The sequence below is a fragment of the Aspergillus pseudotamarii genome (genome assembly GCF_009193445.1).
Source record: "Aspergillus pseudotamarii strain CBS 117625 unplaced genomic scaffold BDV38scaffold_68, whole genome shotgun sequence".
Taxonomy (NCBI): domain Eukaryota; kingdom Fungi; phylum Ascomycota; class Eurotiomycetes; order Eurotiales; family Aspergillaceae; genus Aspergillus; species Aspergillus pseudotamarii.
The window spans coordinates 144,891-167,769 of NW_022475082.1; the positions used below are offsets into that span (position 1 = coordinate 144,891).

Genomic DNA, 22,879 nt, shown 5'->3' on the forward strand with positions numbered 1-22,879 from the left:
CTAACCCCACCAACGATGGGTATTTAAGGTACGATATGTCGGCATGACCAGTACACCGAAGCAATGGACCGCCCTGATTGGCTAGCCTCCACTCTATAAGAGTCGAACTATTTGCCCACCATCGTCAATCGTTCCTCTCCTAACGCACGTACTGTGTAGCTTCCTTGTTCTAGACTAACCGCTATCATTGTTTCCCCCAGCGTTCCATTCAGGTGATCATGCTGGACTTTATCCACCAAAATAACCGCCCGTCGGCGTCATAATAGACACCGTTACCTCTACCTGGTGACATTCATATTCCTTGCTTTCACTCTATCTCGGCACATGGTACTGTACCTACCATAATCCGAAACTCATTTCACCAACTCACACAAAGTACGGTAAGTGCCAAGGTACAGTGGTGGGTGTTCGGGGTGGGGGGTGGGTTGCGTTTAACTCAATAATGCATAAGACTAACAGGAGCACATCGCCGCCCATGGTCATCCCCGCTTTCCGACTCTGATGTCGGTTTGCAGCGTCAGCCGTGATCGGGATGAGGGGTTCGGTTATCGGAGCATATGATCCTTGTTTTAATGTTTACGATGTATTTACTGGATTCCAGACTTCGCCGATCGTAGCATTTTGAAGTAATGGGATTCATTTTCCAGTATATCTTGAGGTATCCGAGTCTCTGATATAAAGAAAAATGTTCAAATGATGTATATAAACGAGCAACAAGAAGCCCCCCCTAGAAAAGAGTAGAACTGAACTAAGATGCAAGGTAAACAAGGATGTAAGCACTGTATATAAGTGATTTAACTCCTATCAAGTCACTCCCTCCCCCCCCGCAACACAAAATCCCAGTGCTATACCAAAGCCCAACATACCTAAACCACCCAACCCCCCAATATACAAACAAGATGGCAACCTCACCACCACCACCATATCCAATTCCACCCGAACAAAGCCCCGTAGTATATGTACGCCCCCCCTAGACCACCCATCCCATACCATCCCATACCCGAAACCCCAAATAGAACCAACTCTAACGAAACCCCCGAAAAAAAAACAACAGACAATACAACACACCACTACGCAGCCGGAAGACCCAGACCTTAAAACACACATCCACCCCCACACCCTCCTCATCAGCATCACCCGCAAAGACGCCCAGATCCTCCCCACGGTCCTCCACTACTGGAACCACGACTCAGCCATCGCTATCGTAACAAAGCTCACAGAGGCCCAATTACACTATATTCGCGGATTCGAAGAGGTAGGGACTTTTCCTCCGCCCATAGAGGGCGTCTGTGATTCTCTTGCTCTGCATCGTTATTTTGTGTCACTAGTTGAAGGGAAGGGGAATCGGGAGGCTGTTGATGATGCTATTTCTCAGTTGAGAGGAGGAGGAGGTGGTGGTGGTGGCGGCGGTAGTGATACGACTAGTTGTAGGAATCGTGGGAAGGTTGACTTTCGCATATTTGTTATCACAGTGTTTGGGGTTGAGTCAGAGGATTTGTTGAGGGGTGGGCTGGCGCCCGTTTGGAAGTGGGCGAAGCCTGAGAGTGTATATTATCCGAGGACGGGGTTTTGGGAGGCGGAGGTTGAGTCGGTCCTTGCTGATGCTGAGTGGATGGCGGGGAGAGGGTTGCAATTGTTGGTGCAGGGTGTTTCGGAAGAGAGGAAGCAGAAATTGAGACGTGCTAAGAGTAAGAGCATGGGTATAGTTTAGGATGGAGACAGTTTGGGGTTCGTGAGATGTTAGTAGTGGATAGTGACATGGCAGGTGAGTAGGGGAAAAGAATCTTTGTTTTAAAACTCATATCGAAACTGTATCATGTAATGTTCTAGATAGCCCACTGAGAATACATCACAAACATCAGTCATTCTGGTCTATGAGTGACCCGGTAAAGCGCATGTGCCCTCATGGCCAAACTGAAAACGACACCGAGCCGTTCCTAGCCCTCATAAACCGGGGAAATCATAAGATAACAGAATGGGAAATAGGAAGAAGCTGCCTGCAAAAGCTACAAAAGACAAGCAACGCCGATACGCAGGCCAGAAAAACAAAAACACCATAGAAAGTCATCCATAGCCCACGCCTGAATAAAACAATCAATCGCTAACAAGCAAGAAATAGGACAGACTAGGAGCCCATATGAAATTAAAATGAATCAAAAATATCACTCAACAAGAGGCTTCAATGCTTCAACCCCTGTTTGGAGGACCGCGGTATTCCTCGACTTCTTCAGCACATTAGTCAATATATCAACCGCACCGCCCTTCTTCAGGGCTTCTTTTGCGCGCCGGCCAATATCACCTGACGCGATGCAGCTCATGTTCCGCACGCATGCCACCCCTCGGTGCAACAACCCCTCATCATCTTCCTGGCAAAGACGTAGCAAGAGCGGTACACCACGAGGCTTGTCTAAGACGGCAGCGACCACGGAATCAAATTCAGTGAGCATAGCTAGACCACCTCCAGCGGCTCTCCGGGTTGCAATATCATCAGTGTCAGTAAGAGCTAGCAAAATATGCAGGCGTTGCCCTGCCCGTTTAGAGCCGTCCGCGAACTTCACTATCCCGGCCTCACAAGTCATCAGGTTACACACTAACTCACATGCGGCCCGTTGAATCAAGGTACTGTTGGAAAGCAGCAAATCCTCGATCACTGACCATGCCTGTCGGACAATGGCATCCGGCGCACTTTCATCCGGATGAGAAGCGAGGTTCGTGAGCGCAAGGAGGCTTTCAAAAATGGGCAAAAGATCGCGTGGCTGGTCCGCCGAAGTCTCAGGGACCACCAGAAGTGCAGTTAAGGGTCGGATAGCCGAAGTGACCTGCGGAAATCCAGATGGAGGGAACACGTGTGACGGATTTACGGAGATAAGAATGCGGGCCAATGCGTGGGAGGCATTAGGCACAGCTTCGTTTGCAATCGAGCCAGAGCTCCCCTGTCTCGAAGTGCCAATATTGAGCAATAGCTTGACACCGCCCTGCTGGGCTAGGGTTCCTCTGGTTTTCTGATTCCGGGACAGTGAAAGCATGATCTTGCTTACAAGGCCCTGGACAGAGGGGAGGTTTGATTTGCTGCACTCAATAAAAAGCGGCATGATGCCAGCTTCAATGACGGCATTGCAACGAGCGATAACATTTTCGTCCTTCTCGAGGGGATTTGGGCCCGCCCGGGCATCGGGAGAAGCCTCTGCATACGACTTCAGTTGAGACATCTTCTTTTGTTCTTCACTCATATTTGGAAGGAACTGGGTGATGTTCACGATTATCATTAGGCCACCATAGAGAACCGACGAATCGCACAAGTTCTCATGCAAGACCTTGACCAGGTCCCGCAGAAAAGTAGAGTCTTTGGCAAGTTGTTCCTTCACAATCGGCTTCACGGATGAGTATGCCAAGCCCTCAATCACGTTTTGAACATTCTCACCCTTGCGACTTGACATTATAGTCTTAAATCGTCCAACCAATTCAGCAACGCTGGCATCGTCACCCTGCACCTGGCCATTAGATCCCGATGCATCCTTGTCAGAGACGCGTATCTTAGCCAATACCACCGCTGCCAATTCGGACGACTCGTCGCTGCCGTTCGTCAATGTGTGAGAAAGCCAATCAGAGAAATTCTTGGTGATGGCTTCGCGGCAGGCCTTGTTGATACAAGCAGCATTCAGGAGTTCCAACACTGAAACCTCTACTCTCCGGCGCTTGGCATCTCTGGCAGATACGGGTGTTAGGGAGGCCATGAATTCTTCCGATAAAAACAGAGTAGCCGCGATCTCCGGGATTACAGGAAAAACAGCGGCTGTAGCCGAAAACGCGACGATATGGTCATCAACGCGCGCCTTGGTAAGTTTGGCAGAGATGAGCTTTGTGAACCGGTTCTGTCCGGTTTCCTGGGAAGCTTCAAGATACTTGACGGTCGCTAAAGTAGCTTGACTCCTCCATTCGAGGGGCAGCCTATGATCCAAGGAGGACAGGATTACATCCAATTCTTCATCATCAACTTGGTCCTGCAACTTAGACGCATCAACAGCAAGGAGTCGCGCGATTCCCTTGAGAGAGCGACCGTCCAAGTCATGGCCTGACTCCATGAGCTTAGCGATGAACAACAGGAAAAGCTCGCGCTCACAATGCAAGCGAGCAGCTTCAGAAGGCCATACTGAGGGATCCAAGACGACGGTATCAAGACATACTGCAGCGCCGTCGCCTCTATCGTACATTTCATCAAAGAACGTAGTCACGGAGACCTGCAGCTTGTCTGAGAAAAACTGACGAACGCTGGCATTTTGCCGAACCAACCCCGAAATGATATCATCTTGCAACGAAGATAACGCATGTGCTTTGTGCGCTAGCAAAAGTTTGGCACATTCTAAGGCGACCTCCTCCGGAGGTTTAAGACCATCCGTGCGCAGATAAAGGGCGGCATCCTTTCCAGCACTTTCGTCTTTGCGAGAAGTGTAACGCCGGCAAAGATCGAGCAAATGATGACCAGTTGTCTCCTCTTCCTGGATTTTGATAAAAGCTTCTCTGACAGCTGGATTGTCTGGGGCTAACGAGAGGGCTTCTCGGAGATTCCGCGAGGCAGCCTGTGATCGGGTTGGAAAGTAATACGTTAGCGGATTATCGATAAGACTCCACACGAAGTGTTGACCAAGCGGGACAATGGAAGAAACGCGGAGAGCACAGAAAGCCAAAGAAAACCAAAGAAGCCGAGGAAAGTGGCATTAAGAAATGAGATAAGGATCACACATACTTCACGATGACCAGCGTCTACTAATTCAATCGCCTCTCGTGTGAGGTGTACAGCGCGTTCCTCGCCCGTTGAGTGAACCATTTCAGGTCTGTATGTGGCGGGAGGGTAAAGGCGCGAAGGAAATCAAGTCGGTATTTGGTGAGCGTAAGATGGAGGGAATAAGGAAATCGATCGACAATAAGGAGAAGAACAAGGAGAAGGATAACGGATGCTGTCAAGGCAATTTATGATTGCGGAGACAACAAGACGGAATTAGGTTCAAGTCGTAGATAGAGGGTACAAGTATGTAGTAAGTCAACCCACGACCTTCGGAGCGATGGTCGAGCGACGAATCACGCATGCAGTCATGGAGATAGAGTAAGGGAAGGAAGAAAATTCGAGGCGGGTGCAGACGTCCGTTGATAAGAATAGAAATAATCAGATCTTACAGGTGGAAGGGAGAAGAGCAAGTGTGTGGGAGTGTAATTTCTTTTTCCTCCTTGTGTGGAGTAAGTGTATGAATGATTGATAGACTAGTTTTTTAGTATGGGAACCCTTTTTTTTTTTTTTTTGCCTCGCAAGATGCATCATACTCCGGAGTACACCTGAAGGAATGATGACGGGCCCCCGGCCGTTTGGTACGCGGCCTTACAGGTGATCGGAATGCGAAATGGTTGGCCGGAGTATGGGTAATGACCGGTGTATTGCTGAAGTAACTCTGTAAGATCCCGAGTATCGGTGATGCATCTGACCGTGACGATCCTGTAACGATACGGTCATCGAGGAGGGGGACTCATTGAATTGGAACAGGGCTCGGCGCTCCCCTTTGGGCGTCCACTGCACGCCGCCTTGCTAACTCCGAGGCTTATGATAAGGCGAGTTTCTAGAAGCACCACTCCCCCTTCGCTACCAAGACAAGGTTGTCTCAACAGTCCTCGGACCTCTTTAAGGTACATATAATTAACCTACTTAAGACGGTTGGTATAAGTTACCGCGTAGTCCGCTGTGTGAATTCAAATGAGATCCCCCGCCTTCTAAATGCTACAAAGAATACCAATCAAGACTCTCCGATTCGGTAAATTTACTAGATCAACTGATATCGGATAGATTGGAAGGCGAACCAAGACGTCGCTTGAAGAACCAAGCAATACTCTACAGGTAATCAAAACATCTAATCAGAACCTTTGAACCACATCCCATGCACCGATAACAACCACAACCTTCGGTGATCAACGTCACCAACCATAGCGGTCCACCCACCCACGTTGCCAATAACTCAACAATCCCACAGCGTCAGCGTACCAAGACTTCCAAGACCCCTTCTTTTGCATGTTTCGTCGCACTATTGATTTCCTGCTGCTCAACCACACCCTTGATCTGCACCCCCCTTCTTCTTGGAGCGAAACGTACAAAGCACAGGTGTCCTGTAGGTGCAGGTGTAACTAACTGCATCCAGTGTACTCCGTGTCTGGTTTGCTTTTATCCATGCGCGCCTTGTTCACGGTTTGCCTTCCGTTTGGCCCAAGCTCGGTTCACCTGACTCAACTCTTTGGCGCCTATCGGTAGCACAAGAGGCTGAATCATCAACCACCACAAGTATTGATCATAGCTTGGGGAAACTGAGATGGATGCATGCATGCTCGGGCATACACAGCTCCCTTCCCCCTCTATAACTTTGATCGTTTGATTATCCAGTGAGTTTCGTTGAGAACAAGCCATGATTAGGATACAAAAGTATATTCGATCAATAAAGAAACACAGTTGGAGGAGGTATTGATACCCAAAACATGCTACTACTCAGAAAAACTGTATTTGCCCTATCTCCTGCAAATCATTGTGTTCTCCATATTCCTGTTTGTGAGACGACGTCATCCGCACATGACAGATGATGGAATTCACACGGTCAAAGTCTACTATAACCATAATCGCCTGTTTCACATGAGGCATCCCTCCTTGATGCTCGAGTGCAGTTCACTCATCCCCACCTTCACACGGCGCATCCCACTACGACCGCTGCTTTTCCGCTGTTGCGGCTTACCGTCGGCACTAGGAGAACCGCCTCGGGCACCGCTCATAACAGGAGCGATGTACTCTGGGGCCGGGGATTCCATGTGGCCTTCAAGAGCAAATACTTCAACCATCCACTCGTACCAGACTTTCCGATCATCCGTTTGCCTGTACATCGTTACCACCACCTCACCATTATCAGGAACATTGAGGGGAGTCTAGGTGATACTCATTAGCATCTTCTGGTCCCACTGCCCTAGAGGGAAATGTAATTGCTTACCTTGAGGGGGAAGTAGATTGGAAACCAGCTGATCATATTCGCGCTCTTACTATCCATGGTAACGGGATTAGTCGAAAGTTCAACATCCCGGTATAAGACGGTCTCAAAGTAACCAGCTAAACCGTGGCAAACTCCACGGTTCTGGGTAGGAAAAGCCAAGCGCGTCCGGCGCACATTGTGCGCATTGGAGATTGTCGATATGGAAGGAGACTGTGGAGGAATATGCCTATTAGGGTGGGAGAAGGACCACGCAGTCTGTACAAACGGAGCCGGCGTTTCGCTTCCAGGGAGTGTCGATATGGAGGACCGTACGTTGCTGTGGTAGCTGCCGCCGCCAGTGGTGTTGCCCAGCAAGGTAGGCTGGTTCGTAGAGAGAAAGTCAACGGCGTGCAACATCACCACGTACGGGGTTTCTGGAGCTGCAGGGTTGGAAATGGTTTGATGAACAACATCAGCATGAAGCTTCGGGGCTGAAATAGGCGTGAGATGGGCTGTATATGACTCGGGAATAGATATGCCATGAACCGGATTGATAAGATGAGTGATGCCGTCTAGACATTCAGGGGAAAGCTCATTATCACCGAATGAGCCAAGTAACTCGGAAACCACGATATCAATAGTAGTAGGCATAAGCTCGGGAAGAGGGTTAGAGGCTGTCGCCTCAGAAGCTTGTGTTTTGTTTTTCGGGTCTGCCTCCGCGTCGTAAAGCATTGAATCTTCTATGCCGAGAGACTGGCCCACCGGTGCTGAGGGTTGCGAACTAGAGGGCTTTTTCTCAACTCGAGGTCCTTTCCAACTTCGCATGTCCGACTGAACAAGGGTGACTTTTCCTCCCCATATAGTAGCATTATGACGTTGGAGGAGAACGAAGGCATTAGGGTTCTTTTCCACAGCCCACATGTCAATATCAACGCCTGTTTCGGCGCTCGCTTTAAGAGCTCGGGTGACTAGCGGGCCTCTGCCGGCGCCTACCACAGCGACAACAACTCGGCCATCTGGATTCGAGGTGGGCTTCTTCTGCTCGGCCCAGTCCTTCAAGGCTTTTGCAATAGCGCGCTCATACCATTCGTACTTAATAGGGTCTTTCTCAAAGACCTCATACGTAATACTTTCCAAGTTGACTGTCAGTGGCTGCAGCGGGGCTTGGAGATAGTCCTGGTAGCCTACGCCGAACCTTTCGATAGCAGTTCGAGCTGGCTGCCGCTGCTGAAGATTTCTAATGTATGAAAGATGGGGTGTGGGGTCGTAATGCTTCTTGTTGGAAACTGCTGCCTGTGCGAGACTCGGGTATTCGGCGCCCTCTATGTTGGTGGCATGAGAATTGTCAGCGTCTACACCTGGGATAATACCGACATCGCACAGAAGAATCCATGGCGGGCTTCGAAGACGCATAAAACGAGCGATCAAAGATTGATGGGCTTTGGATAAAACGGGGTAACCCTTCTGATTTTTGATGAAGGAATTGGCATTGAATGTGAGCAGGCGAACCGGCTCTGAGTGCCACCGAGATTGGACAGACATTCCAGGGAGGTGTTTCTGTAACGAGAGCGCTAGCAAAACTGATTTAGCTTCATACACGTAAAGTCTATAATCCAACTGATAAAGGCAGAAACCCAAGAGTTGCCTGTGGAATGACGGGCGATGCATTCTTACCTACGAAAAGCCTTGAGTGATATTTACAAGTTCGCCTGATGGTATCCCAAGCCTCCCAAGTTCCATATGGGTCCTCCTTCGGTAGTTGTCTCTCGTCCGAATTTACAAGGTATTCTTCCCGGGCAAGGGGAGCTAGGTCGCCCATCTCGTCAACCTCGAGATCCGGACTATCAACCGCTCCCAGCCAGATGTTAAATTGAATATAAGGACCAACATTGATGGCATCCTGTATCGCTCTTGCGTAATACGCTACGCCTTCTGAGTGCAGGCCCTTGTGGTGCAGTTTAGGGCCCGGGATCAGAAGGTATCCGATACCACAAAAGGCTGCATAAGCGACCTCCAACATAAGGACCTGGCGGGATATGTCTGCAATCAATGGGTCTGGCGAACAAAGATCGATCCATGAGCTTGTCACACCCACAACCTGGGTCATTGCTTCGTTAGGAGTCAAATGAGTATCCGAAGGTGCCAACGGCGGGATAACCAGGGGCCGTGTATTTTGCGTCGTGGCCATAGTTCCATGAGCATCAGGAGAAGCTGCCTGTACATTGGACAGGTGCGAAGAGAGCAGACTGAGGACCCGGGAATGGAAATGAGATGTAGTTATAGGGGCGGTAAGCATGTCATACTGATCGAGAGTAGACGTTAGCACGCAGAACAGGGGATCGGAATTTTGCCATTCATACATTGCTTTCGTGTGCTGCCTGCACGACCTGAGTCGTAATCGGCACTGTGCGTTTGCTCTCATGTTGTCCAATGCAAAAACTAGGTCCCATGTCCTCTGGGTTGCTGAAGCCTTCCATGTTAGTAAACAAAAAGAACTTTTCCAAATGTCACAATAAAAATTCCTCTTTAATTTGCAAAAAAATAGTATGTCACAGTATGCTCAAAGAGTCGAATCAGTTTCCGCGTAAGATAGGAGAGACTGAAATCAATTATAGATTTTGGAGAGAGATTATTCTTGACACGGTATCTGTGTGGAGGATTAGTCCCGCATATCAGGTCAATTGAGCATGGATCCAAGATAAGTTCTGAATACCATTCCGGAACGATTCTGAGGAGAAAAGAAGATATAATAGAAATAATCGGACTAGTAAATGTCATTCACCCCTCGCCAAAAGTTTAAGGAATCAACCCTACCCTGTCTTAGGCCTGAGTCGCGATTCAATCCATCCCATCATTCAGTCCCTTACCTCTTCGTGGGGTCAAAGTGGCGGCAGAATATCAAGGCGGTGAATGTGAAAATGGAGACGGAGCAGCTGTGGCGATGTGCGGCCGACTTGCCTTATCAGGAATACTTTTTTTTCAATCCATCAATAAAGTTGACTTGCGGAGTCGAGTACGTGAGACTCAACTGCACGAACAACTTCTGGCCCCCGTCCTTCTTTTACCCTTCACGCGCCATGGTCGATCGTCGCTCTGACTCCGAAGACGGTTTGCGTGCTAAGCGTCAAAAGATGGATAAAGCTGGCACGGATCCCAAGGACAATCCATACCTGGCTCATATGTATGCGGACGCTTCCTCGAACGGCAACGAATGGGCTGCAGATAAGGATTCGCCATTTGCCAAGGTGAAGAGACATCAGTCGACTGCCGCTCAGGCACAGAAGATCGAAGATGGAGATATCAACCCTTTCAACGGCCAGCCATACTCCAGCAAATATTTCTCGATTTTAAAAACTCGGCGCGATCTTCCTGTCCATGCGCAGAGGTAAGTACAAAAGTTCTCTTCTCTTAATCGCGATTATTTACAAGTGAGCGACCTCTAATGTTCATGTTTAAGAGATGAGTTTCTTCAACTCTACCAGCAGTCACAGATCCTAGTCTTTGTCGGTGAGACTGGTTCCGGTAAAACTACCCAGATCCCTCAGTTCGTCCTGTTCGATGATCAGCCACAAAGCCAGCGCAAGATGGTCGCTTGTACCCAGCCTCGACGTGTGGCTGCTATGTCAGTAGCGCAACGTGTGGCTGCTGAGTTAGATGTCAAACTTGGAGAGGAAGTGGGTTACAGCATCCGTTTTGAAGACATGACGAGCCCCAAGACATGTCTTAAGTACATGACGGATGGTATGCTGTTGAGAGAAGCAATGAACGACCACAATCTCAACCGTTACAGCACTATCATCCTGGACGAGGCCCACGAAAGAACTATGGCCACTGATGTTCTCATGGGTCTTCTCAAAGAAGTCGTACAACGTCGACCAGATTTGAAGATCATTATCATGTCTGCTACCCTGGATGCCCAAAAGTTCCAGCGCTACTTCAACGATGCTCCTCTTCTTGCAGTTCCCGGTCGTACTCACCCAGTCGAGATTTTCTATACTCCTGAGCCTGAGCAGGACTATGTGGAGGCCGCCATTCGCACTGTCTTGCAAATTCATGCTACGGAGGATGATGGTGATATACTGCTGTTCCTGACTGGTGAAGAAGAGATTGAGGATGCTGCGCGCAAAGTCTCACTGGAGGCAGATGAGATGGTGAGAGAAGTCGATGCTGGGCCCTTGAAAGTCTATACACTTTACGGTAGTCTTCCTCCGCATATGCAGCAACGCATCTTCGACCCGGCTCCACCACCCCGTCGCCCTGGAGGTCGTCCCGGTAGAAAGGTCATTATTTCCACCAACATTGCCGAAACTTCGCTCACAATCGATGGCATCGTTTACGTCGTGGACCCCGGCTTCTCGAAGCAGAAAATCTACAACCCTCGCATTCGTGTCGAGTCCCTCCTAGTGTCGCCCATCTCCAAAGCCTCTGCACAACAAAGAGCCGGTCGTGCAGGTCGTACGCGTCCCGGAAAGTGCTTCCGTCTTTATACCGAAGGTGCCTTCAAGAAGGAACTGATTGACCAGACCTATCCGGAAATTTTACGGTCCAACCTTTCATCAACTGTGTTAGAGTTGAAGAAGCTTGGAATTGATGACCTGGTTCACTTCGATTTGATGGACCCCCCCGCTCCGGAAACGCTTATGAGAGCTCTCGAAGAGCTTAATTACTTAGCTTGTCTTGATGATGATGGCAATCTAACCCAACTTGGACGTCTTGCCTCGGAGTTTCCTCTTGATCCTGCGGTTGCGGTTATGCTGATCAGCTCGCCCGAATTCTACTGTTCAAATGAAATCCTCTCTATCACAGCCTTGCTTTCGGTTCCTCAGGTGTTCGTGAGACCCGCATCTCAACGAAAGCGGGCGGATGAGATGAAGAACCTCTTTGCTCACCCCGATGGTGACCACCTTACCCTCCTTAACGTATACCATGCTTTCAAGGGCCAAGATGCACAAGAGAACCCCAAGCAGTGGTGCCATGATCATTTCCTTTCCCTGCGATCCCTCCAGTCGGCAGATAATGTGCGCATGCAGCTCCTGCGGATCATGGAGCGTGAGGAGCTTGAAATGGTTTCGACGCCTTTTGAGGACAAAAACTACTACGAAAACATCCGACGTGCTCTCTGTGCTGGATTCTTCATGCAGGTTGCGAAGAAGGAATCTCAAGGCAAGAGCAAATACACGACTATTAAGGACAACCAGAACGTCCTCTTGCACCCGTCGACTGTTCTAAGCTATGACGCTGATTGGGTTGTGTACAATGAATTCGTGCTCACGACCAAAAACTACATCAGAACTGTCACGGCAGTTAAGCCTGAGTGGCTCATTGTAAGTTTCACTTGCTTTATTTCCCACCATAATACGCCTTTGGCTAATGGTCTTACAGGATATCGCACCTACTTATTATGACATCATGACCTTCCCTAAGGGCGAAATTCGCTCTGCATTGCTTCGTGCCGCAGAAAGGCTGTCTCGTAAAGAGAAGCTGCGTAGCGATTCTAGCCGGAGGCGTTAAACTATTGTCCATGTTTCGTTTATAGACTTGTTTATCACTTTTGACATCTTATGCTATTTTAAGTTATTGGGGCGTTGGCCTAAAGAGATACTTCCTCTCCGTCTGTGAACCACCTGGACGTTGAGTTACGTGAGGCTCTGTTGCGGAAGCTTGATCACTTTCTATCCCGATGGGATGCAGTTAGACCCGAGACTACCCACAAATGTCCTTAATGGTATAGAAAGGACGCTTGCCGATATTTTTATGAGAATAAAAGAAAGAATGAATTTTTCGGGCACAAGTTCCCTTAATCGATACAGTCTACATACGTAAAGTAAGAGGCTATAGAAGAGGTCCAGACTAACAAAGCCTGAAGATGAGAAAATCTAGTTTCTGTCGTAATAATGTACAAACCCTGCAGGTCTTAATATATATAGCAGAGGATATGAGAATAGAGACCAAACGTACGCCCTTCAATAAACACCTATGATGTACAGATTTTCCAACCCGACCCTTCTATGAACACAATGCGCCAGGTGGACATTGGGAGGATATCACTCGTTAAGACTTCAATTTCCACCGTATCGAATGTTCACTGAGGGCTCGAGCACGCGCGGGTTATGACGAAGCTTGTCCTTTAATCGTCCAAGTTCTTGGGGACTAGACTGGGAATTGCCGAGTGCAGATTGTTTTGTTAAGTCAAAGACCATTCGTTTCAGCTGCGCAACCTGGTCCTTCAGGGCAATGATCTCTTTTTGGTGAGCTTTTGCCGTAGCCTCAGCGTTATAGAATCTGTTGTTCTCCACGTCAATGGTTTTGAGCAGGTTCTGTTGCCCGTCCTCTTCGGGTTTCTTATGCTCGGCAGGGCGGCCAGCGAGCACAGCTGATAGAACTTCCTGGGAGTATGTTCCCACCAACTTATGCCATTTCCTCGCAGAACTTTCCTCCTCAGGCAGGGAAAGGTCGTTCAGCTGTTCTCCGACCGTATTAACGAAAGTACAACTTCTCTCCCACAGTGGCCTTTCCTTGATTGCCTTCATAGTTGACGCATCCTCAGCTACGTGCCATCGGCGAAAGTGAGGATCAAATGTGAACTTGACGTCTACTTGCCTCTGTGCAGTCCTCCAGTCAAACCCGTTTTCGACCGCGGCTACGATAATGGCCTCGGAGACATCGTATCTTTCGCAAACATCACACAGATGTACCATCAATACTACCAACCTCTCGACACGGTATAACTCGTGTTCCGTGGACGATGCCATGAAAGCCAAAGCTCTTTTGATGGCCCCCACCCCGTTCTTCCAATCACGGCGAATACCGTAAAATTTTAAATAGGCGAAAAGGGTTGCAAAATCATCCATATACCCTGCTGCTCTTGCGACTTGCTGATAGGCATTTGCTCGGTCTGGCTGATCGAAGCGCAGGCAAGTTGTGATTAATGTAGAGAACATAATCGAATTAGTGGTATGCGAGGAAGGTATTGAGATCTCGACGCCATTGATCACTGTCCGCTTAAAATACCCTATGTTGGACATGTCTACCGGGTAGCTATCCCCACACAACAATTCCATAAACAAATCGAATGCTCTGAGGTCTTTGGACTTGCGGTAAAAGGTTATTATTGAGAGAATCAAAGAGGAGGTTAATGGAAATTTGTTTGGCAATAATGTCTTTAGGACCAGGTCACCTAGGTCATTTTGACGACATTTGGTGAACGCTAAAAGCATCATCCTCAGGCAATACGGTCTGTCAGGATCAGTAGCCTGCAGCAGGTTGCTGGACAACCTCAGAAGAAGCTCTTGAAGAGACATAGACCCTTCGAGGAATAGTTCTATGTCGCGGCGAATCTCCCGGTCGAGTTTTTGATTCTCCCAAGCTATTTCCTGGTGGTTGCGTACACGGAAATCCCTTGCCAAATCATCGATATTCATATCTCTTGTTGTCTTCAGCTCCTGTAGCCTGATCCGTACTTGATTCAATTCGTGTAGGAGCTCTGCTACATTCAATTTGGGCACTGAACCATCGGAAATGTATTTCATCCGAAGCCCCATGTAAGAGTGCGCAATTGCCGGACGTAGCAAGAGTCGTATAGCAAGCTGTTTTACTGCAAGCTTCCGTATGACCTTCTGGCGGACTATGTCGTATGACAGCCACTCGGGAAAAGTGTCGTCTGCAAGGCTGAAGCCGTACTCCTCGGTTGAATCGTTCAACAACGGGTCCTCACTTTCTGCGACCAGATCCTCCAGGTCTTTACTGTCACACTCATCCCCCTCATCGGAATAAGACTCAAGACCATCCCTGAGTCGAGTTTCATAGGTATCTTGCCAGCGGGCGTCGGGGGCGAGAGAAGGTGACGGTATATCGTTTATAGAACTTCGGATTCGCCCTGGTGATGATGGGGCAGCAGTGCTGTATTGCCGGCTTGTTAACACTCCATTAAATAATGATTTCCGCTTCCGTCGTGCTGAAATAGTTGCCAAAAGGCGTTGTTCCTCGTCCACTAACTCGTTGACTTCTTCCTTCACAGCTGCGATCTTCTCCTGCCATTCATGGCGTCGTTGATCTTTGGCTTGGGCATCAGCTAAAGCTGCCGCCGCAAAGATACTCGTGTATAGTGCTGTGACCGAGTTTCCAATTCTTAACCGTCTCTTACTGGCTGCTGATGCCGCCCTTGACGTTAGTCCGGGAGTCGCTGTGCTTAGACAAGAAACGCAATGACAAGTCGAGCGCGCCGAGGCGGCCCGGGACCAAAGGCTCTGCATTACCGCAACATTTCCTGTAAGGAGAATTTCAATGACAAAAAAATGGCGATACTCAGCAGCTAGCCCTTAGGGGCTCAATGGCGTATGTCTGGACAAGGGAGTGTGTACCGCAGAAACGGAAAAGTGGTTCATGTGCTGTCGGACAAAAAGTCGTAAGTTTCGGCGGAGCGGCTGCAAACACTGCAAACAGCATATCTACTGAATGGGCAGTTCGTTCTCCGAATCCAGGTGTTAGCACTCAAAAAAAGGTCACATCAACAGGGTTGAAAATAGTCGTTACTGGCTGTATACTGAAACAATCTTGATATTTTCTTTATTACACAATTTTGAGGTTGTGTAAATTGAAAATGCTCGGCCGCTCCGTGTCCCTTGCTACCGTTCTCCTGGCCCTGAGCGGCAGCTTCGCGAACGCTCATGGGTCTCACTCGAGTGAGCAAAACCCTTCTTCGGACTGGGCTACTCGGCACATGCAAGGTGCGTTACTGAGTTCAATTGCTCTGGAGGAGTCTAGAGGAACGCTTCTAATATCCGTAAATGACAGAGGAGCACCACATTGATTCTTTTGATCCTGCATCCTTCTTTACTTTCCACGACTATGATAACTCAGGGGCATGGACAGCCGATGAGGTACGGAAGACATATGGTCTCGATGATGAGTCAAATGCAGGTGTGAGCGAAGAGCGCAAGCAACAGGCTGTCCGGGAAGTATTCGGGCTTTTTGACCCTGGGAACACTGGATTCGTTACTCGAGATAATTGGATGCGTCTAATTGCCGAGGGCAAGCGTCTGCCTGATTTCGGATTTGGACCTGGCCACCATGGCGACATCGAATATGAATATGAAATTCATCATTTCGAGAAGTATCATGGAGATGATGCCAAGGAGGAAGACCTCACTCACCCAGAGGATATCGAGCATTTCCGGAGGCATGACGAGGAAGACGACGCTGCCTATCGACTTGAACAGCTTGAGAGGATGCAGATCGTGGAAAAGAACATACCACAGAAGTTCCTCAAACGAAATTAGAGCGTGTATATGTAATGCTTTATGCCATTCTGTACATATAATGTTCGAAATGTCTAACAACCATTTGCCATTGCAGGCGCTTTGGAGTAGCCTACCTTCTCTGTCCCCTCTTATGTCTGTTGGCGATAGTATTACCACGCCTAGTCACCTCGAGCAGTAGCCCGCTCGCGTCCAAGCAATCCTCAAAGATATGGAGTAATGTGGAAGATTACATAGTTCGTATTATGGTTTGCTATGGACGAGTATCATGCATTATTTTCAAAGTGTAATTGGTCTAGGAAATATATTCACGGATCCAACCCTAACCTGCTGCCTCTTCAGCAAGTCTCGTATGAATTGACAAGAGAGTGCGTCATACAAGTCGTTAGTCACTTAGAACGCCATTTTTACCGACTTAAATGAATGGAACAAGATAAGTAATGCAGGGCTGGAACAACGGGGAGAAACGAAAACGAAAGGTGTATCCCTGCAAGTGCATGTTCCCAAAAAGCAAAAAAAGGAAAAGGGGAAAAGGACAAAAACAACCCTAGACTGGTATATCATCCCTCGGACACTCTAAGTATAAACTCTTTATATGTGACTGAAAACGACGCCTGAGATAACTCCCGGCGCTGACGTATTCAGGTTCTGCTCTATGCTTTCTGATCGTGCGCGGGCCAGTGATGGCCCTGTGTCTGTCGGATCGCAGAGGCATGAGGGTTACCATTCCGGTCCTCGTCAGACTGGCTAGAACTATCATCTCCGACAACGCCCGAGGCTGATGCACTGCGCAAGCGCTGGGCACGATCTTGGAGTACCTGGGCCTCTGCCGCAGCCCTCTGCGCTCGTATTTGCTTCCGCCACATACTGGCGTAGCGGCCTTTCATGGCTAGGAGTTGATCGTGAGTACCACTCTCCGCGACCTTGCCCTCATGCAAGACTAGGATGCGATCCGCAGTCGTGATGGTGCTTAGTCGATGAGCGATTACAAGCATGGTGCGGCCGCGAGAGAGAGTGGACAAAGCTCCCTGGATATGTTCCTCCGTCTCGGTGTCCAACGCGGCTGTAGCCTCATCCAAAAGAATGATACGCGGATTTTTCAAGATGGTACGAGCAATAGCCACTCGTTGTTTCTCTCCTCCACTGAGTCGTAGACCGCGTTCACCGACCTTAGTGTTATATCTATCTGGGAAGGACATGATTTTGTCGTGTATACTGGCAGCTTTGCAAGCCTCGTAGACGTCCTCGTCTGTCGCATTCTGGTTGGCATATTTCAGGTTGTACATTAACGTCTCGTTGAAGAGAACAGTATCCTGCGGCACAACGCCAATATGCTTCCGGAGTGAATCAATTGTGGTGTTTTTCACGTCGTGCCCGTCGATTAAAATACGGCCCCATTCGGAATTATAGAAACGGAAGAGTAAACGGAAAACGGTGGATTTGCCACCACCAGATTCACCAACCAAGGCTGTTGTCGTTCCCGGCTCACAGCGGAAAGTAAGGCCATTCAGGGCAGGTTTGCGGCTATCATATGAGAATTTGACGTTCTCAAAGACAATGTCACCTTTGCAGACTGGTAAAGGAGTAGCACTAGGCATATCAACAACCGTCGGTTGTTCTCTGAAAAGCTCTAGCAACCGCTCCGAGTTGATCAATGCCGATTGGATGGAACGGTAGAACGTGCCAAAAAAGTTCAGAGGGCCTTGAAGCTGCGCCATATATGTGAGAAGCGACACAAATTCACCAACGTCCCGCTGTCCCAGTGAGACCTGATATGCAGCAATAAAACAGGCAATCAATAGTCCAAGCATAAAAACCGTATTCTGAGAGGTATTCATTAGGTTCAAAGAAAATAGAACGTGGTATTCAGCCCGTTGGAAATCCGATACTGCTCCGCGGTACCTGCCGAACTCATAGTCCTCGGCATTGAAGTACTTTACTGTTTCATAAGATACCATGGAGTCATTCCTATAAGCCACTGGGTTAGCAAATCTAATGTACCAGAGCATACGCGCCATGAAACTTACTTGACTGCATCTTCTTGCCTTGAAGCATTGACCATTTGCCGCCGAATCTCTGCTCTCCATTGTGCCATGCGGACAGTGACATAAAGATAGCAGAATGTCACAATGGTGACGACCAAAGCATAGTAAGCATCAAGCGCAATGAGGAAGTAGACAATGGCAACACAAAGATCGACTAACATGGGGACGACCTGAAAAGTGACTTGTTCGAGGAAGGTATTGATAGAGCTACCTTTGCTCAGCGCAGATAATACCTCACCGGTCTTCTTGCCGAGATGGAAATCAAGGCTAAGACTGTGCACATGCTCGAAAGCCGCAGTCGAAAGCTCCATGTAAGAATATTGGCTCACAGGAATCCAAAGACTGGAACGCAATGAACCGATCAGGCCCTGGTTACCCTGCAGCCACCGGAACAAGATGTACAGACAGATATCAAACCATGGAACATTAAAGTCATCGCCCGTTTTAGTCAATTTGCGGGTGATAACTCCAACCTGGAGAGGCACCAGGACATTGACAACACGTTGTAAAACAATCAGGATGAAGCATATAACCACCACGATCTGCAGACGACGGGACTTCGACGGCCAAAGATACGGAAAAAAAAGCGAGTATCCGCTAAGATACTCCCACCAGCTAGTAGATGGGACAGTAGTTGGTCGAACCCATGCATCAGTGGGTTTAGTAGGCTGCTGGTTGGCTGGAGTTGAGCCATAAGCGTTCCCGTTCTCCGCATGAGACGGGTCCAGCAACCCTGTAGTTTCAGAAGCGCCATTGGCATATGCTCTTGGGGCTTTTCTGGAACTAGAATGCATCCTAATAGAGCTGAACACGTAAAGTGCGACCAATGTACTAAGGATCAGCACTCTAACGCAGTTACAGATGAGCTCCGTAAGTTCCCACAAAGTCACGCCATTCTGCAAACGACCCCCAGTCGGATCTCCCACAACTGGCTCATGATGGCTGCCAGCATTGATCGAGGAAGAGATACCCAATATAGCTAATTCGACGGGCACTGCTACCAACCAAGGAACAAACTGCGCAAATGTCGGAGACGGATCTGTATCTAATAACGAGACGAGGATAATCGAATAGACAAAGAACGAACCCACAACGTAGATCTATGAAGCATTAAATACCGCACTGATTATAATCAGCATTAAATTCACGGCACTTACCACAACGGACTGTCCACACCACCATTGCTCCGACCTAGAGACTATCACATGTGCCACATTGACAGCTGCATCCACAAGAACGGTCAATAGTATACCCACAGACAACCACCTGAACAACGATCTAATATTCTGAGAGAATTTCTGAGGGGTTTTCATGACTGCCATCGTACTTCTTGAACGTTTGGGGAGCGGTCTCCCGCCTGGGCCTGTCTGCGCCGCGGTAGGAGAATTATTGGCATTTTTAGCGGCAAGGACAGAATTGGCAACGAAGGCGGATATGAAGACCAGGAGGAGGAGTATTGGATAGCCAGTGCGAAGATACTCCAACAATTGGCGAGTTGCATGGTGAGAGTCCATCTTGAACAGTCCTCCAACAAGGATCCAACAAGCTCAGATCAAACCACCTTAAGATATTTCCATGACACAGCAATCGCACCTTCCCGTAAAGCCCGAGGAGTGCAGCAAGGGATTAATGAGGTTGGACTTGACTTAGAAACGACTAAGTAGCGAACAACAGGCCCGAATGAATCAATGGAAGGGCCGGATTTGTAGTGTTTCTGAAAGGGATCGGCAGACACGCGGGACAATATTTCACTCGTCTTGCTCGTTTGTTTATATTTCTTTTTTGGGGGGTCTTCTTGAGGTAGGTGAGCAAGAGGGGAAGAGGCGGAAAAAAAAAAGAAAAAAAAAAGAAAAGAAAAGAAAAGAAATATCAAGGCTCTAGAAAAAGAAATTTTTGAACTAATTACAAGAGAAGAGTATGCGTGGATTGACTAAAAGGTTATATAGGGGAACGAAAGTAAAAACCGGACGGAAAATTGAAACTCCAAGAATAACGGGAGTGAATTAAAGCGTATAGCAGAGAAGAATAAAAGAAGAAGACCGGAAGAGACCGAGATGAGTACGAGAGGAGGAAAGGAAAGAAGAGAGAGAGAGAGAGAGAGAGAGAGAGAGAAGAGAAGAGAGAGAAGAGAAAAGATACACGAGAGGAAATGATCGTTGGAAAGATGCAAATAGTACTCGGACGGTCGAGGAAGAGTGACGGTGTGCATGCGAATCTGAAGTCGAGAACTACCCAGAGTAGACTAGTTTGACCCAGAGTCCCAGAAAGCAGCTGAGCTTGAGTGGTTCCGGAGGCAAATTTGGGAGAAATGGCAAAGAGGCAAGGGAAAATCTAAAACAAAATAAATAACAAGAATAATTAATGGGGAAATAGGATAAGAAGAACTCAACCGAGGAACGAAAATTGCCCAAGGCATATCAAAAACTTTCCTGAACTTGCGGGCAATATTCCTCCTACTCTTCGAATGATTTTGGATGCGAATCGGAGGTTTTTTTGCTTAATGTTCTTCTTTTCTTTTTCCCTACATGTACTTTGATATCATCTATGGCGATACCCTAGTGCTACGGAACTAGTACGGAGTAGTACGTAGCCGTTTTCATCATATTCCCAACCCTGGATCTTTTCGGAACCGCGTAAATATTCACATACTTACCTCCCTGGACACTGCCCATGAGCTGCCTGGATTGAATTTGAGATGTTCGTGCCCAATGGTAACGGGGATTGGAATGTATGTTTGAAAGGAGGAAGAAGAAGGGAAAATAGAAAAAGAAACTGTGCAAAATAAATGATAAGTGATAAATAATAAATAATAAATAATAAATAATAAATTCCATGCATGATATCGCTGATCCCTCCTGAGCGGAGAAAGCGCCCTGGGGAAGTATTACACGGAGACCGAACACAAGCGCGAACTCGAGATGCTGAAATATAAACTTTTGGGAGCTCAACTGTTGGATAATTTTCTAAGAACATTTTAATGCTGCAGACATCATCTAAATAGTTATCGTGTAACGTGATATGTACCAGTATGTATAAGGAGCCAACTCAGGCCCTCGAGGGGATGTTGTGGTAAGATTGAAGATTACTAGAGGGGAAGCCAAAAAAAAAAAAAAAAAAGAAAAGAAAGAAGAAAATTCGGAACTCTAGGCAAAAAAAAAAAAGAAAAGAAAAAAAGAAAAAAGAAAAAAGAAAAAAGAAAAGAAAAAGGCAATTGAATAATTAATAGATGCGACTATTACACAGTATGTAGGGATGTGTTCGTGACAGATCTCGATGGAGAAGGGGGATGGATGGTGGCACAAACCGATCGCTGTGAGGATCAGGATTGGATTGTGGAAGCTGCATTGCATGGGTTCGAAGCACCTTGATCCATGTTCATTGGCCTCAGAATAGGTTAGTGTAAATCCTTGGTAAAAAGGATAGATCATTTCTGCTTAGGTACTCTGTCCTTTTACATTGCTTTTGAAGGGCTCATTCTTTTTGTTGTCTTTCTCGAAATCAAGGTATCGCCTTAGCGCCCTGTGTAGGTGGCTGAGAGATAGCTCAGTGCCAGGGGCAATATCATCTCATCTCACAATTGATTTAGCTTGTTACACTTCTAATTAATATGATCATATTATATTGTAGTATGATCAGTCAATCCGGGATGGAGGTCTTGAACATGCTTATTTGTCCTTCTTCTTGAACACAACCATGTTGTCTGAACTCTCTTCAAGAACAAACTAACCAGCTGAACCATAATCAATGAGCAATTATCACCAGACCACCACCGAACGAGTGGAATGATGACCCTGATTCAGGTCAGGAGTATGCGGGGGGAAATCAATTCTTCAAGCCGAGGACTACCCTGCACCCTGAGTCGTCCTCCCGACGAGTCGCTTTAGTTTGTCCCACCTGAGGAGTCCCGAAGGTCCGGATGATCTAACACAAAAAGTGTCGTTGGTATGTAAATATGTACCTCCTACGTACACCGTATGTACGTAAGGTACATCTCAGATCCAGACATAAGTTGTCTGACTGTCTTATCTTAGTCAATTCGTGTGAGACTGGTCTGAGACATCTAATAATGAGTACGTAGTGTGTCATCACCATTAATCGGCCTAATCATCCTAACAGTGGATACTCTGTCTTCATCCATGTCAATCCGCCATACAATAAATACATCCATACCGCCATACATCACCATACAGCTAACTACTTCTGAATACACGATGAACTTAAGTAGGTAGCTATGACTTCCAAGAGTGTCTGTGTGTGATGTACAAGTACGTCGCACACCGCTTTTAGCATGCATACCGACTGGTTGGATCCATGGAGACGTTTAACGGCATCCTGCCAGATGAGTTCAACCAACAACTATGAATTGTACACATCACTCAGGTGTCAATTCAAGTCCCCATTGTTCTAACTTTGTTATTGGATACATTGGATACTTAACTCTTCGGATCCATCACCTGGACAGGTCTAGAGGTGAGAACTGGGAAGAGTTAATTAATTCAGAAATATCATTAATAAATAATTATAAATAAAAAATCGACTAAAGAAAACAAGAAAAGGGCCGGTATGGTATGATACAATCGGGTTAAAG

At 47.6% G+C, this 22,879-nt stretch overlaps 10 protein-coding genes across 10 annotated transcripts; 4 read left to right on the forward strand and 6 right to left on the reverse strand.

The window, feature by feature from the left end:
- Positions 1-899: 899 nt before the first annotated feature.
- BDV38DRAFT_274426 (uncharacterized protein) lies at positions 900-1,711 on the forward strand (the record flags this gene model as incomplete). Its single annotated transcript, XM_032057842.1, has 2 exons — positions 900-959; positions 1,055-1,711. 2 exons carry the CDS (start codon positions 900-902, stop codon positions 1,709-1,711), a joined length of 717 nt encoding a protein of 238 aa, XP_031909407.1.
- A 451-nt stretch (positions 1,712-2,162) lies between these two features.
- BDV38DRAFT_274427 (UNC45-central domain-containing protein) lies at positions 2,163-4,825 on the reverse strand (the record flags this gene model as incomplete). The annotated part of the gene is made up of 3 exons (XM_032057843.1): positions 2,163-2,503; positions 2,600-4,577; positions 4,745-4,825. The coding sequence occupies 3 exons, from the start codon at positions 4,823-4,825 to the stop codon at positions 2,163-2,165; spliced, it is 2,400 nt and encodes a 799-aa protein (XP_031909408.1).
- A 1,724-nt stretch (positions 4,826-6,549) lies between these two features.
- On the reverse strand, positions 6,550-9,613 carry BDV38DRAFT_187319 (protein arginine N-methyltransferase). Its single transcript, XM_032052194.1, has 4 exons — positions 9,350-9,613; positions 8,664-9,291; positions 7,011-8,560; positions 6,550-6,948 (listed from the first exon to the last, which is right to left on the reverse strand). Exons 1-4 carry the CDS (start codon positions 9,464-9,466, stop codon positions 6,658-6,660), a joined length of 2,586 nt encoding a protein of 861 aa, XP_031909409.1. The 5' UTR covers positions 9,467-9,613; the 3' UTR covers positions 6,550-6,657.
- Positions 9,614-9,966: 353 nt separating this feature from the next.
- Positions 9,967-10,467, forward strand: BDV38DRAFT_258610 (DEAH-box ATP-dependent RNA helicase PRP43). The gene has a single exon (XM_032055748.1). The coding sequence runs from the start codon at positions 10,067-10,069 to the stop codon at positions 10,376-10,378; it is 312 nt and encodes a 103-aa protein (XP_031909410.1). The 5' UTR covers positions 9,967-10,066; the 3' UTR covers positions 10,379-10,467.
- Positions 10,468-10,475: 8 nt separating this feature from the next.
- Positions 10,476-12,527, forward strand: BDV38DRAFT_187317 (P-loop containing nucleoside triphosphate hydrolase protein). Its single transcript, XM_032052193.1, has one exon. The coding sequence runs from the start codon at positions 10,574-10,576 to the stop codon at positions 12,392-12,394; it is 1,821 nt and encodes a 606-aa protein (XP_031909411.1). The 5' UTR covers positions 10,476-10,573; the 3' UTR covers positions 12,395-12,527.
- Positions 12,528-12,832: 305 nt separating this feature from the next.
- On the reverse strand, positions 12,833-15,343 carry BDV38DRAFT_187341 (uncharacterized protein). Its single transcript, XM_032052195.1, has one exon. It carries the CDS (start codon positions 15,239-15,241, stop codon positions 13,049-13,051), a length of 2,193 nt encoding a protein of 730 aa, XP_031909412.1. The 5' UTR covers positions 15,242-15,343; the 3' UTR covers positions 12,833-13,048.
- A 1-nt stretch (position 15,344) lies between these two features.
- BDV38DRAFT_187344 (nucleobindin SSP120) lies at positions 15,345-16,363 on the forward strand. The gene is made up of 2 exons (XM_032052196.1): positions 15,345-15,715; positions 15,783-16,363. The coding sequence occupies exons 1-2, from the start codon at positions 15,589-15,591 to the stop codon at positions 16,265-16,267; spliced, it is 612 nt and encodes a 203-aa protein (XP_031909413.1). The 5' UTR covers positions 15,345-15,588; the 3' UTR covers positions 16,268-16,363.
- A 31-nt stretch (positions 16,364-16,394) lies between these two features.
- hmt1 (putative vacuolar ABC heavy metal transporter (Hmt1)) lies at positions 16,395-20,395 on the reverse strand. The gene is made up of 3 exons (XM_032055749.1): positions 19,449-20,395; positions 18,274-19,391; positions 16,395-18,214 (listed from the first exon to the last, which is right to left on the reverse strand). Exons 1-3 carry the CDS (start codon positions 19,803-19,805, stop codon positions 16,900-16,902), a joined length of 2,790 nt encoding a protein of 929 aa, XP_031909414.1. The 5' UTR covers positions 19,806-20,395; the 3' UTR covers positions 16,395-16,899.
- BDV38DRAFT_258616 (uncharacterized protein) lies at positions 20,373-21,110 on the reverse strand. The gene has a single exon (XM_032055750.1). The coding sequence runs from the start codon at positions 20,705-20,707 to the stop codon at positions 20,534-20,536; it is 174 nt and encodes a 57-aa protein (XP_031909415.1). The 5' UTR covers positions 20,708-21,110; the 3' UTR covers positions 20,373-20,533.
- On the reverse strand, positions 20,721-21,336 carry BDV38DRAFT_187346 (uncharacterized protein). The gene has a single exon (XM_032052197.1). The coding sequence runs from the start codon at positions 21,262-21,264 to the stop codon at positions 20,941-20,943; it is 324 nt and encodes a 107-aa protein (XP_031909416.1). The 5' UTR covers positions 21,265-21,336; the 3' UTR covers positions 20,721-20,940.
- Positions 21,337-22,879: the final 1,543 nt, after the last annotated feature.